General features: G+C 34.3%; 1 protein-coding gene across 5 annotated transcripts in view; it reads right to left on the bottom strand.

The window, feature by feature from the left end:
* Positions 1 to 13,998, bottom strand: part of LOC145661112 (extracellular matrix organizing protein FRAS1-like) — a 3,375,101-nt gene that overhangs the window by 19,034 nt on the left and 3,342,069 nt on the right. For all 5 annotated transcript variants that reach the window (XM_081726561.1, XM_081726566.1, XM_081726573.1 and 2 more), the window contains one exon: positions 2,770 to 2,946. In XM_081726561.1, coding sequence (XP_081582687.1) covers positions 2,770 to 2,946 — 177 coding nt within the window. The remainder of the gene's footprint in view (positions 1 to 2,769; positions 2,947 to 13,998) is intronic.

Genomic DNA, 13,998 nt, shown 5'->3' with positions numbered 1-13,998 from the left:
TTCATTTGACAAAATTATCATTTTTGTATTATACATTTATGTCAATTAGCTAAATTTGTAAGAATATTTTTTTTATTTTGAAAATCATCGTTATATAAAACATAAGGAAAATAACAGTATGCAAAATTTAATATTTCACTCTAGAGAAGCAATTAATATTTTCTAATTATCATTACACCTATTCCTACAATTTATTATATTATGTGGTCCATATTAATATTAATTTTGTAGATGTTCATAAGTATTTTAGAAACATATTTTAATTATCATGGAATAAGTACTCCAGTCATGTGTTTTCTTATTATATTCATTTACTGAAAAGTAAAGGATACTCTTCTTCTGGTGTGAATCCACACGTTAGTCATCGGGGCACTTCCAGAATCCGAAGTTGTCATTCTTACTTCCATCTTCATATAATTTCTTCCTAATATTTTAATATACACTACACTACAACATGACACCACATTCAGAACGCAGTAAGAAATAAAAACAAGAAACTAGTTAAAAGGAAGATAAAGGAAACATACAAACTCTTTCTGATTTTTGTTCCTTCACGTCACAGGGATTTTACGCTGTTCAATCGATCGTCAGCAGGTCGAAATACGGACGGACTGGTTCACGAAAGAATAGAATAAGAAATCACATAACAAAGGCTTTCCCTTAATCGAGTTATGACAGTGTTCAGCTCCTTCTTACTTCACGTGAGTTTATTATCTATCCTTCCCATTACTCTAGTAACCAATCCCATATCTGCATAGTCTGCTTCGAGGTACCTATCTCATAACCATGATTCAAGTTCATCCCTTAGAGAAGCTCTTTAGGTCCACAAGGAATATCACGTATTATTGGCTCGTATTACCCTTTCCCAATAACAATCCAACCTCAGTCATTCACTGTAAGTAGTTGAGGATTCGCAGTATGTGCTTTACGCCATATTAGGGCTTGAAAATGTGCTCTTTTTTTTGACCGAACGCAGTGTATTTTGTGTTGGAGGCATGCATGATCCATTGACTTGCTTTTTAGTGAAAACCACCACCGCAATTCTTTCAGGGATGTTACCGTACTAGCATTTGACACCCTAAGGGACCTACCAAATTGAAAGGTGTTACCCGTCCATACCTTATAACCTTATCAAATAAGATAAATTGAGTCAATAACCGAACACGTGGTTGTACTAAAAATTTGGCAACTTTGTACGCATGAAAGGACCACCGAAGTTTATCATGATACATATTGAGGTCCTGTACTATGCTTAAATTGGACAATTTCCAAATATTGAAGGGGGTGGGTCAATGTACCCCTCCCAAATTTTAAGAAGGATGCATCAATATACCCATGTCTTATGATAGGAAATGGACCCCTATAATCTTATAAGGTAATAGGACCTCATCCAAGGGGATAACTTAGGTCAAAACCAAACACGTGGTACTACGTATTGCTTACGTTTATATTTTGGCAATTTTGTACCCCTAAAAGGGAACGAGGTGAACCACCCAAATTTATAATGATACATACTAGGGTTCTATACTATTATACCAAATGTTTAAAGATATGGATGTGTCATTATCAAAACTAGCGATAAAGCATACCTGTAGTATCTTTAGTAGAGGAACCGTCCTCTTCAGAGGTTGAAATAGAGAACCAGCAGCTGAAAAGTAACATACCACAAGCAGCCTATACCACTCCGGCCTACCTGATCAAACAGGTTCACACACTGATCTTCCTAATATGGCATTAAGAATAAATTTCTGTGGCAGAGGTTTCTTACAGTGCCTACGCATTAGTGTACATCCTCAAATATGAAGTGTTCCAAGTAAATATTACGGCAAATTTTAGTACTCGTCTCCTGAATAACTCCTTGATAGAAGCCACGCGCTAAGAATTTCGAGTTCAGAATTAAGATAAGTTCGTTAATCTTTCTTCTTGTTAACCCTATTTGAGAAAGAACGTGCATCAAACTGTCTTTATTCTTATGAACAGGAAAAGTCATTCTTCCCGATTTCACAAGCTCTTTCCTCGTGCAAAAGAGAGCTTTCTTCACGATTTATCAACTGTTCTTCTGGAATCAGAGAATATTTGGAGAAAAACAATCTGAAGAAAGTCAATCTATATCATTCTTAGAGTTGGATAGATTTTTAGTGAGTTGGATAGAGCTTCTTAATGGACACATGCATTCAGTCTCAAAGACTGACGATGCTGTTGGAAGTCGAAGTTCTAAATGCGTAATTATTGATTCTCTAAGAAATCTAACTTTTAATACTATACACATACAATGAATAAAGTAACTAAGAAAATTTCTAGAAGCTCTTCTCTTGATCTTTTCTAACGTAAATATATAGCAAAATACAATAGAAAATTGAGCAATACATTTGAACTGGCTACGTTTAGAAATTTGAATTATCAAGATTTTAAGGCATTTTCTAGTAATTCTAAAATAAAGGAGGAAAAACTTTCTTTCAACATTCAACATAATACTTCATGTAAAATGTCCATAATTCCGGGAAAGCCATGGAAGACCTCGCATACTTGAGTTTAATGTAATCACTGTATGTAAGCGTGGTGGAAACTGAACGATTGTGAACCGTAAAACTTAATGTCACTTAAATTTTCCCATTGTTCTCACGTGAAACAATTTTTCTAATCCTACCAAACACTGAAACTTTTTCTCTTTAATGCAGGGCACATAATTCGTGTAACACTGTTTTCTTACTCTTACTTATAATTTAATATTTGTGACAATATTTGATAAAAAATGAATTAAAATATTACCTGAAGATACCATTGATGGCCAGAATTTATTTTATACAAAGGATCAACTTTCAGTAAGAAGCCATCTACTCCAGGAAAATCTGCAAGACCTTCAAATTCAGGAATCTCTAATGCAAAATGTGCCTCGAAGGGAACTCCATTGTATTCCTTATCCACATTTTGAGGTTGCTTCCTGTCCTATAATAATACAATTCAAATAAACTTGAATTATTTCTGGGTTGCAAACTACCTTGTTAAATTAGCACCAAATTTACTGTAATGTATCTAACAAAGTGATTAAAGTTATTTAAGGGGAAAGGTTTAAATCTTTAATTTCAATGTTCATAGTAAGTTCCAATATTAATTGACTAGTATTTCAAAACATATTTAAAAACCTATGTTAACTTAAAAACCTAATAAGTAAGCATTTAAGTACCTTTGAAGAAAAGTAATTTGCTGTGTGTCTCGGTATTTATACTCTTGATTGTATATTTTTTTTATCTGTAGAATGAAATACATAATTTATTGTGCCTTTTGTAGATGGGAATGCCCAAGAAATTGAGGCTGTTGTCAGACTTTTTTTTCTAGGAAATTTTACAATATCGTGAATGCTGTTAACGACGGTTTTTGACGATATCAGAGTATGTGTTCTTGTTTTTACAGATGACCAAACATAGAGGATCAACACAGTGACAACATCTAATGTATATGTATTTGTCCTTCGAATGATTTTGGTATCGAATTGGTCCATTATTATATTTACAAGAAGAATAGATATCGAACTTTCCGTTAAAAGACCTCCTTCTTGCTTGTAGATCCATTCTTCAAATCAAAGTTACTACTATGGAGTCAAAATTCGACAAGTTTGGTAACTTCGTAGATGATGAGATCCGACACTTGATTTCTCGTAATGTTCTCTGGTGCAGGTGTGGCTAAATTGATCGATACTGAATTTAACAAATCTGTGACGTCCAACGAAGCTAAGTGTAAATCATCTGCTTTAACCAATGATCGATGTCCGTAATGACTTCTATACTACTCTTGATGGAGTGTTGGAAGCTAGTGATGTTATCAATAATGTAAGATGTTAACTACTTAGAAAATTTACAAGTGAGTTTTTACCAGGGATTATAAGTCTTAAAGGATCGTTTTTTCTTTGTAAATTTTTGGAAGTTCGAAAGTGAACGGTAATGATCAGACGTCTACTTTAAGGAATTTAGTTGTAGTATTTACTCTCCTGATGGCGTCGCTGAGCGGAATTTTAACTTTGAAAAAGGGTGAAATGTTGATTTTGAGTAGTAGTTTTCTTTGCAATTGTTTTTATCAGTGATGGTGAACACATTATCTTTAACGCATCAACGATTATTTTCGTCAAGCCAATCCTGAAATATCATAAAAGTTTTGTTTAAAGTTGGTTTCTGTCTACAAAAGAATAAATAAATAAAAATAAATAAATACAAAATTTAAAAAAAAGAGTTTTAAAGCCTAATAGAAATTGACATTCGTCCAAGAATATATCTCTGCTCTGAGATCTTCAATGAAATTAGTCGCCTTTCCCATGAAAGATATTAATTTCAGTATCTAAAGTTTAGAATTGAACAAATTGAATTTAAATGCTTTGATGAAGATCACCATTAAATTTCCCGTTAGTCCGGTGTTTGACAAGATTTTGCGTCTGAACCTGTGATATTTAACTGGTTCGAAATTATTTTATGATGAATTGGAAATTTAACAGGGAATATTTACTTTGGAAACAAGTTGGAGCATTTATCACCTTCAGAAGTTTACTTTCTCCTGTTGGATGTCTATTTCTTGTATCTACTTCTGTGACGTTTGAAATTGTGAGGTTATCGGCTGCTCATTAAGTTATACCTAAACCTTTTGAGCTGGATTCATGTTTATCGCTACGTAGAAAGATTTTGTTGTATCTTTTTTGATGTTCTTGTAATGGTTGGAGATAGTGCTGTTCAAATAAACGAGTTGTTCTATGCTCCCGCAGTCTTTCTTCGATTTTCAATCCTTGTTGAACTTGCTCTTAATCCCTTATGAACCGCGTTCCGGTTCCCTGAACGTATTTCTAAACTATTACAAATCTATTTTTCAACTTCATCAAATACAGTATTCTCCAGAAATTTAATGAGATTTTCAATGAAGCATTTAAATTCGGTTTGTTCAATTGTAAATTTTCGATGCCGAAATTTATATCTATCATTGAAAAGTGGCCAATTTTATTGGAAATCCAATAGAAAGAGGTAAGGTCGTGAACGAACATCAATTTGTATTGGGCTTTTAATCTCAAATGATGTTTCAAAAATGCACACTACACTTAACTCTGGAACTCCAGACATATTTTTATACTTTTGTGTACCAGTCGGGTCCAATGGACCCACAGTAATATATTGAGACCCTCTAGCCATATAATTACATTTTTGGGAGAAAGTGAACAACGAAATACTAAACAATGTCATTTTTGCAATGTATTTATGACGAATTAATAAAATACACTTCGTAGTTATCGTAGTTATACCGTATACTAGAATATGGTAACTTAGCAGTATTACTATTTCTTTATATGAGCTCAAATAGAAGTTCTAATTTTCAGACATAAAGAAATAATCAACCTTTTACATACACATAACAACAATAGTAGATTACAAGTATCAAATATTTGCTTCCAAAAAAAACTGAAAATTACGATCCCTTTGCCTTTTCTTTTGCATTTGTTAAGGTTAGTGTACGAAACGTTTTTCACAAACAACTCTGCTGTGCTCAGAACACATATTTGTCTTGCATTTGGTACAGAAGGTTCTTGACTTGCGATCCCGTTTAGATGGGCAGATCCCGCATTGAGCTTTCTTTTTGGATTACTCTTTTTCCGTGAGCTGATCAGTTTATAGAGTAATAGTTTATAGTAATACAGTAATAGATATCTCCTAATCTCTGATATTTTTTAGAAGACAACAGAGGGCCTTTATACACATGAAGAAATTTTGAAATTCTTTTATCCATAGCTGAACGCAAATTCGTTTGCTTTAAGAAAATTAAATCATTTTCCTTCACCTTATACTTGGTTTCTTGTTTTTGGTTATGCTTAACATTTCTTTTATGGATGATTTCGTTTCTTTTCAAGTCTGCCATAACCAATTTGTTATCCCACAATTTGGTTAGCAATTGTGAGATAACAAATACAGCAATACTGATTCAGAGGGTTTCACGTTCAAATGCAAGCTAGCAGGACTTACTCCCAAGCTACTCGAAATTGAATAATTTAACAAAATTACTATCTGAGGAATGATTTTTTTCCAAATGGTGTGTTGTTCACTACAAAACAATTTAAATAAACGATTAGTCTCACCATGAATTCTTTCAATTGGATTAGAAGAAGCGTGGTAAGGTGTTACATAATGTATTTTAATTCCATATTCTGACATTTTTTCTTTAAATTTTCGAGAAATGAAACAGCTACGATTATCAACCAAAATAGCACTAGGAATGCCTAAATGCAAAAAAATAAAATGATTCTAAACAACGTAAAACACACTTAGTGATAGCATTTCGCATAGGATACAAATTATAATATCTAGTGAAAACATCCGTAATTGACAATGCATATTTATAACCTGATGAAGAAGAAACATACGGCCTAAAATGTCAATGGAAATAAGTGCACGAGGGTCATTAACAGTAATACTTTCCATTGGTCTTGCCGGAGGTGACGTTTCTATCTTCGTTTCTTTACATACTATGCAATCATTAATACAATTACTAATATCCTTCTCATGGATTTCCAATAACAAATTTCGTTCACAAAACCAAAAGTTTTTTCAATTCCAAAATGACCTCGCTGACAATGCATATGCTCTACAACAACATGGGTTAATGAAGATGGAATACAAATTCTCCAGGAATCTGGGAAATGAAAATTTTTATGCAAGACTACACCATTCTCAAGTTTATAAATTTTTTCAAGATTTCTGTTTTTCACCTTTGAATATGGGTCGTTAGGATTTTGAAGGAATTGCATGATTGAATTATATTCTGGATGCTCACGTTGTTTTTCAATTAATTCCTGTATGGTCATATTTCCGAAAAACGATGGTAATTTTTCGAGGTTATTCACCGTATGAATTTCAGTTTCGGGAGCTAAAATAATGCGCGACAACGCGTCACTGGCTTTATTGTCAATTCCACGAATATGAATGATTTCCAGATCGAAACTTTGTGATTCAAGACTCCAACGAACTAAACGAGAATTCCAATTTCTGATTTTATGTAGGTACACTAAAGAGTTATGGTCAGTATACACCTTAACATGTTTACCATACAGTAGATGTCCCCATTTACGAATAGAAATCACTAGCGCTAGCGCTTCCTGTTCAGTTGTAGTATACGCACGCTGAGCTTTATTTAAAGTTTCACTGCAAAACCCGATAATATTAAGTTTACCATCAATTTGTTGAAAAAGTAAGCCAGCTGCTGCCACCTGTGAACTGTCGGTAATTAATGAAAAATCAGAATCAAGCTTTCGATTAGTAAGTAAGACGTCTTGAACCAAACTCTCTTTAAGAGATTGAAAACTATGTTCACACTCTGAAGTCCAAACCCATTCTTTTCCTTTCTTGATAAGTTCAAATAAAGGAGAAGCTAATTCAGCAAACTTGTACACAAATTTCGAACACCATTCAAAAAGACCTAGTAGCCTTTGCAATTATTTCATATTGGCAGGACGTGGTAGTTGACGAATAACTTCTACGTAAGAAGGATCTTTACAAATACCTTCAGGAGTTACAACAAAACCCAAAAAATTAAATGTACTTTTACAAAATGAAGATTTTGAAAGGTTAACAGTCATGTTAGCTTCACTTAGCTTGGTAAACAACTGGTCTAGTAAGTTCAATTGTTCTTCAAAAGAAAAGGTTTGAATGTTAAAATCGTCAATATAAGAAACAACTTTATTATATAAAGCATAACCTAACACCTTTTGTAATGCGTCTATCAAAGCAACAGAATCATTAATGTATCCGAATGGGATAACTCTAAATCTGTACATATGCCCATTCCATGAAAAGGCAATAAAATCACAAGATTTCTCAGAAACAACAATTTGTGAGTACGACACAAGGTCAATTGATCTTACATATTTAGCACCCTGAAATTTTAACAGTAAATCATCGATTCTGTTCACTTTAAGTTGTTTTAATTTAACATGTTTATTCAACTCAGTCAGGTCGACTACTACTCTAGGTTTAGTTGTATTTTTTTAGGTACACAGAAAATAGGATGGCTATGTATCGAAACTGCCGGTTCAATAACACATATTTTTAACCATTCATGAATTTGCTTATCAATACTTTCTTTAAAATGGTAGGGTAGAGTATATTGTCTTTTCACAATAGGGTCAATAGTATCAACATCTATAGAATATTCATATTGGTTATATCTACCTGGATAATCCGTGAATATATTACGATGTTTTACCAACAAATCAAATAACTGCTGCTTTTCTTCATTTCTTAAATGATCACATTCATGTACCTTTCCCCTAATTTCATCTATTGTTGCTACAGCACACACATTTTCAAAAATAATGTCATTGTTTGATACCTTATTCCTACAATCTTCCTGCTTACTTTGAACGTTACTTTGAGCATTTTGAATTTCATTATCAATTTCTGCTATTTGTAAACCATAATAATCGAGTAAAAAATTTTCTTCTACAGCTTGATTTTTATGTTTAAATCCTTTATTCTAAAATCTTTAGACTCTTTTCTCAACTGCGAATACGCTTGCTCTCGTTCGTTGAAAACACGGATCCACTCTTGTTCTAGTTTACCCTTTTGTAAATCCAAATTGTGAATTACAGGACACTCTGAGGATGTATATTCATACATGGATTCGAACTCTGAACTTTCATCTGATAAGCTGTTACATTCGGTAAAAATACCAAATTCAGCGTTAACAGGTTTACTTATTCGATCAGCGTACGTTAAAATCTTCTTAGGTTGGTATTCTCTATTCTCTGTACCACTAGATTTTTCAATGAGCATAGGAACGACAGCGATTTCCTTCCCATCAGAAAAAATAATTAGGTTTTTCGAAACATCTATCATCGCATGGACAATCGTGAGGAAATTACGACCTAAAAGACATTTTGTGTTTAATTCATCTACCACCAGGACTCTTACGTCAAACATCAAATGTTGTATTTCCACACAAACATTTATTTCACCCTTAACCTGCTTTTTCCGTTTACCAGAATAATCTAACAAGAAAATATGTGGGGCAGGTTTTAACTACGGATGCGATATTACGGAGGAAATACGTTTCCACGACTCAAAACTAAGAAGGGATGCTGATGCACCTGTATCGCACAATGCTTTCAGCAGTATCTAATATTTTACAATAAATTTCGGCAGTACGAGTGTTATTACCCCTATCTAACTTTTCAGCAATTTCAATTTCATCTTCAGAAACATCCAAGTCCCAATTAACAACACTATTAATGTTTTTACTCAACGTTACATATTCCACAGGAAAAATTGGGGTGAGTGCATCTTTGTTATTAAAATTATAAACACTACTAAAGTTTTCATTAGCTATACCAGAAGCACTCTCTCGACAGAGCGTTTCTAGTTTAACGGTGTTTGTCTATTATGGTTACCTGGTGATGTAGGAGGAGGAAAAGTACGAGATTGACTAAAATTTGAAGTGAAAGGTGGTTGGTTACCAGAATGAAAAGTTGGAAATGGTTGGGGCGTGTGCCCATCATTATCAACTCGCCTCTCATGAGTATAATGTATATCTTCCTGATTATCATACTGATTATGAATACCTTCATTTTCAGAATTACGCTGTGAATATACATTTCTCGGTTTACCCTTATTGTTAAAATGTTGATTTTTACCTTTGCTCTGGAATTGCTTTTACTTTTGTTTTTGCTTTGATGTTGTGGTTCTTTACACTTATGTTCATTATCTTCATTTTCATGAACACTAACCTGATTTACTCGCATTTGTTTCTTATGGAATCCATTATTCGGTTTAAAATTATCGTTATTTTTTGATAGTGTTTCAAGGTTTTGAACAACGTTTAACATAGTTTGCAAATCCAAAGATGGTAACAAAACTAATTGTTTCTGAAAATAATTAGGTAGCAACAACTTAATTGTGTTCAAAATAAAAGCTTCGCTGATATTTTCACTTATCTCTCTGATTCTGTGATAACGATCAGCTACGAATTGGTAAACTGTACCATCCACTTTAGGATCATACCTTTTGGATTGCAATACCGACATTTTACCAGCTACAACTTGTGGAGATTCAAACTGTTGCTTAAAAGTAGAAACGAAAAGTGAAATTTTTGAGTTTTACGTCCCACGATTATGCCGGTTAGGCTAAAGGAGACGGTGATGATGAGTAATGAATGAAATGGTGGAATGAAGAAAATAGGAGGAAACGGGAGAACCCCGAGAAAACCCACGCACACGGTGTTTGTCCACCACAAAGTTCACTTGGCGGGAGCAAGGATTGAACCCGAGACCCCTAGCACCAGAGGTGAACGCTCTACCACTGAGCCACCGCGGCCCCAAGTAGAAACGAAATCATGGTATGATTTGAAATCGGGTTTACGAGTAATAAGCCAAGATTTAGAAGATCCTTGCATCAAAAAATGTAAAATGTCTAAATATTGTTCTTCCGGAATTTGCATTAATTTAACATTTTTCTCGAATAATTCCAAGAAATTAGATGCAGTAATTTCGTCTTCATGACCTAAAAACTTTTCAAACGATTCAATGTCACTGTGCTTAATTGACCTAGCATTTTTAATCTGAGCCGGTTTTCTACAATGAATACGACTACGATTTTTACTTTAAGACTTTGGTTTGCTGTTAGTCTCGTAACTTGTGTTAGTACTCTCACTGCTACTACAACTAATAGAACTGCGAGTTAAGGAAGTGTTGACTACGCTACCGTATAACGAATTAGTTACACTACGAGTATTACTGACACTACTGGGCGTAGATTCAACATGCAGATTCAAAATTTGTTTTTGTGTTAACGTTAATTGAGCTTGTAACATTTGCAATTCTTGCTTGAGGTTACCAATTTCATTTTTAACCTCCAAAACAGTACTCTGAATATACTGTTTCGATTCTTTTCCCCTGTCATTGGTTAATTCTACAACAGTACTATTAAAGCGATCTATTGTATTTTTAAGAAAAAGTAACGATTGGTTAATACGGTCCATTTCCGTACCACAATTATTTACACTACTTTCATTTACAGTTACTTTTTGCATACACTGCGAATATCTGTGCTTGGTGGGCTTGAATTTTACTTTCAATGTCTACTAAAAAGTTTCCATTGCAACGTATTTTCTCTTCAAGATCCACAATTTTACAATCATGCGTGTTACAAATTTGTTGAAAATCATGCTTCATTTGAGTTAGAGAATTACTACTTTGGGCTTCAACCTGCTGGATCGCTAATGATAATTCACTTCGTGTTTCAATCAATTGATTGTTTGTTTGAATTTTCATTTCATTAAGTCGATCATTTACTTCTGCCTTGAATTCCCTAAACTCTCGTTTCAAACTTTCAATTTCAACTTTAATTTCTAGTTTAAAAGCATTACACTCGGTTTCTACTCTTTGAATGCCGTTTGTAAGTTCTTGAAAAATCATGCTTTTCACGTAATTCAGCTACCTCTGTTTTTAAACTGTCAACTTGTTCAACTAACTCATTATGGTTACATTTTATCATTTGGTTGGTTTCAGCTAAGACTGCGGACAATTTTTTCACCGCTTCAAGCAGTGTTTCCATTTTACAAGTAGTTGACATGATAAAATATTACACTACAAAACACAACGTATAAATTACTAAAATGGCATTGAATACAAAGCGGTGCAGTTCAAAAATTCGCTTTCTCCCCACTAAAACATCTGTCCCTGTTCGTGCAAAAATTTATAAGGGTAGCGGGAGGTCGGAACTTATTTTCCTATTGGATCTCTTTATTCCTGTTTGGAAAAGCCAATTTATAAGAGTATTGCCAGGTTCGAACCTTACCTGTTCCAATTTGGGATAAGCCATTTTGTAATGGTTCTTGGTTCGAACACCATATGTCCCTGTGGCGGAAAAGCAGTATATAAAAGTATTGGTTCTGTTACCCATTCCAGTTCACAAGACTACATATAACCCTATCGGGATCCGAACCTTGGATTTCAATAAAGAGGATATCTTCTTTATAGCATCATTCAATTGCAAAAGATTAATGGTATCATGCAATAAAAATCAATGACCTGGCAACAAAACAAATAACTCTACTCCTACGCTCTTAGGATTCGGGCGTTAAGAAAACCAGAGGCATATGCCGTGTACCCACCATCATCATTGCGTCATGCTAAACGTAAACTCATTAATACCTGTAAAAAGAATACAAAGTGGGACGCTAATGAGAGACGAAAATAAACATTCGCACTTCACCGCTTCAGACATACCGTACCTTGTTAAATCCTACTTTAGGTCACGCACATATTTAGAATATAATATCCTCCATTCGCTGAGAAAGAGACACTATAAAATCACACTTTGATGCTATTAAATATTATTTTTCAATATATATCAGAAATGAAAAAAATATATATATTTGCAAAACACTTATATTTGGATTTAGCTTCCATGAAAATGGAACATTTACACAGTGTTGAGTAAGTTACTTGTAAAAGTGTAACGCGTTAAAGTTACTTTACTTTCTCTTAAAATGTAACGCGTTACTTGCCTCAAAAAAGTAACTGTTACTTTTAGATCTGAAACTTTGAATATGTGAAAAAATCTTATTAATTCAGTTTTCAGACGACTATTACTACCGCTATTATTATTATTATTATTATTATTATTATTATTATTATTATTATTATTATTATTACACGTTCTGAATCGATTTATGCAAATCCAAGGACAAATTTTTACTTGACAGCTATATGAATATTTTAATGTAATGTAACATTGACTCGTAGGGATGGGCACGAGTGAGTTCGAGCAAGTTTTCTTTGAAACTCGATTCGACTAGAAACCGACATTTTTGAGTTCGACCCGAGAACTCGGCTTGAAAAATTTCCTCCCACTCGACTCGAATTCGGGTCGAGTTTCGAGTCAAGTCGAGCCAAATCTGGTGTACTACTACTACCACAACTTATTATTATTATTATTATTATTATTATTATTATTATAGCAACACTGTGTATAAACATGAAAGATAAGCGGTTTATATCTGAATAGTAAAAAAGTAGTAGATTGCCAACCTCGGTAGTCGTGAAGTCTAGGAATCAAGGACATTGTTCACGAGCTTCTGAATTTAGGTTGAGCGTCTAGGTTGAGAATTCGGGTTCGAGCCAAACATTGTTAAGAGTTGTAGGGCACTGGCCAAATATCTTCAAAACTCCTCGGCCCGGGTTTAGAATTGTCAAGGATTCGAGCAGCTCGGCTCACAGCTCATTCACTATCGACCCAAACCGAGAAGTGAGCCGAGCCAACAACTCACCCAACTGAGTCGCCTAAAGCCATTCGCACAGTTGAGTCAAACCGAGCAGATGGCTCATTCCAACCAAGCCAGCTCGAGCCGATGGTTCACCCCAAGCGAGCCGGCTCGAGCCATCGGCTCAGTTAAGCCGAGCCGAGCTCAGCTTGTTATAAAAAATCTCTTGTAATCTCGCTATCGAGGACGAGACGAGATGCGAGCAGTGTCCCCTCTCGTGAGCAACACTAAAAGTATTCCATATTACTGCTTAGCTTACATTTCTGATGGCTTTCGCTTTCCAGTGTAATCAGGGCATGATTTCGAAACGAGTTAAAACTAGCGAGCCATTTATAAAACTCGAGTCGAAACACAACGCTAAAAACAGTGAATCGGCTCGGAACTCGACTCGAGGATATTACTTTTGACTCGACTCGATACTCGACTTGGATTCGAGTCGAGTTTTAGCTTGACTCGAGCCCATCCCTATGCGTTAGAAAAAATGGTTGCTTATTATTATTCTGCTAAACTAATTATATAATAATAATAATGTTGTTGTGTAAAATTAAAAATACAGAATATAGAGAAACATTACACTACAACTGACAAAATGAGAACACATGAACTGGTAGTGAACCAAAACTTACCAATAACTCTAAAACCGATATATGCTTTTTAAAGCTAGTTGTTCCAAACTCTATAATCAACGGGACTTTAGAATCCGCAAACTAATCTAAA

Source organism: Thermobia domestica, chromosome 1, assembly GCF_964235325.1.
Source record: "Thermobia domestica chromosome 1, izTheDome1.hap1.1, whole genome shotgun sequence".
Lineage (NCBI taxonomy): Eukaryota > Metazoa > Arthropoda > Insecta > Zygentoma > Lepismatidae > Thermobia > Thermobia domestica.
Note: the sequence above shows the minus strand (reverse complement) of the source record. Positions and strands in the feature narration are given on the sequence as shown.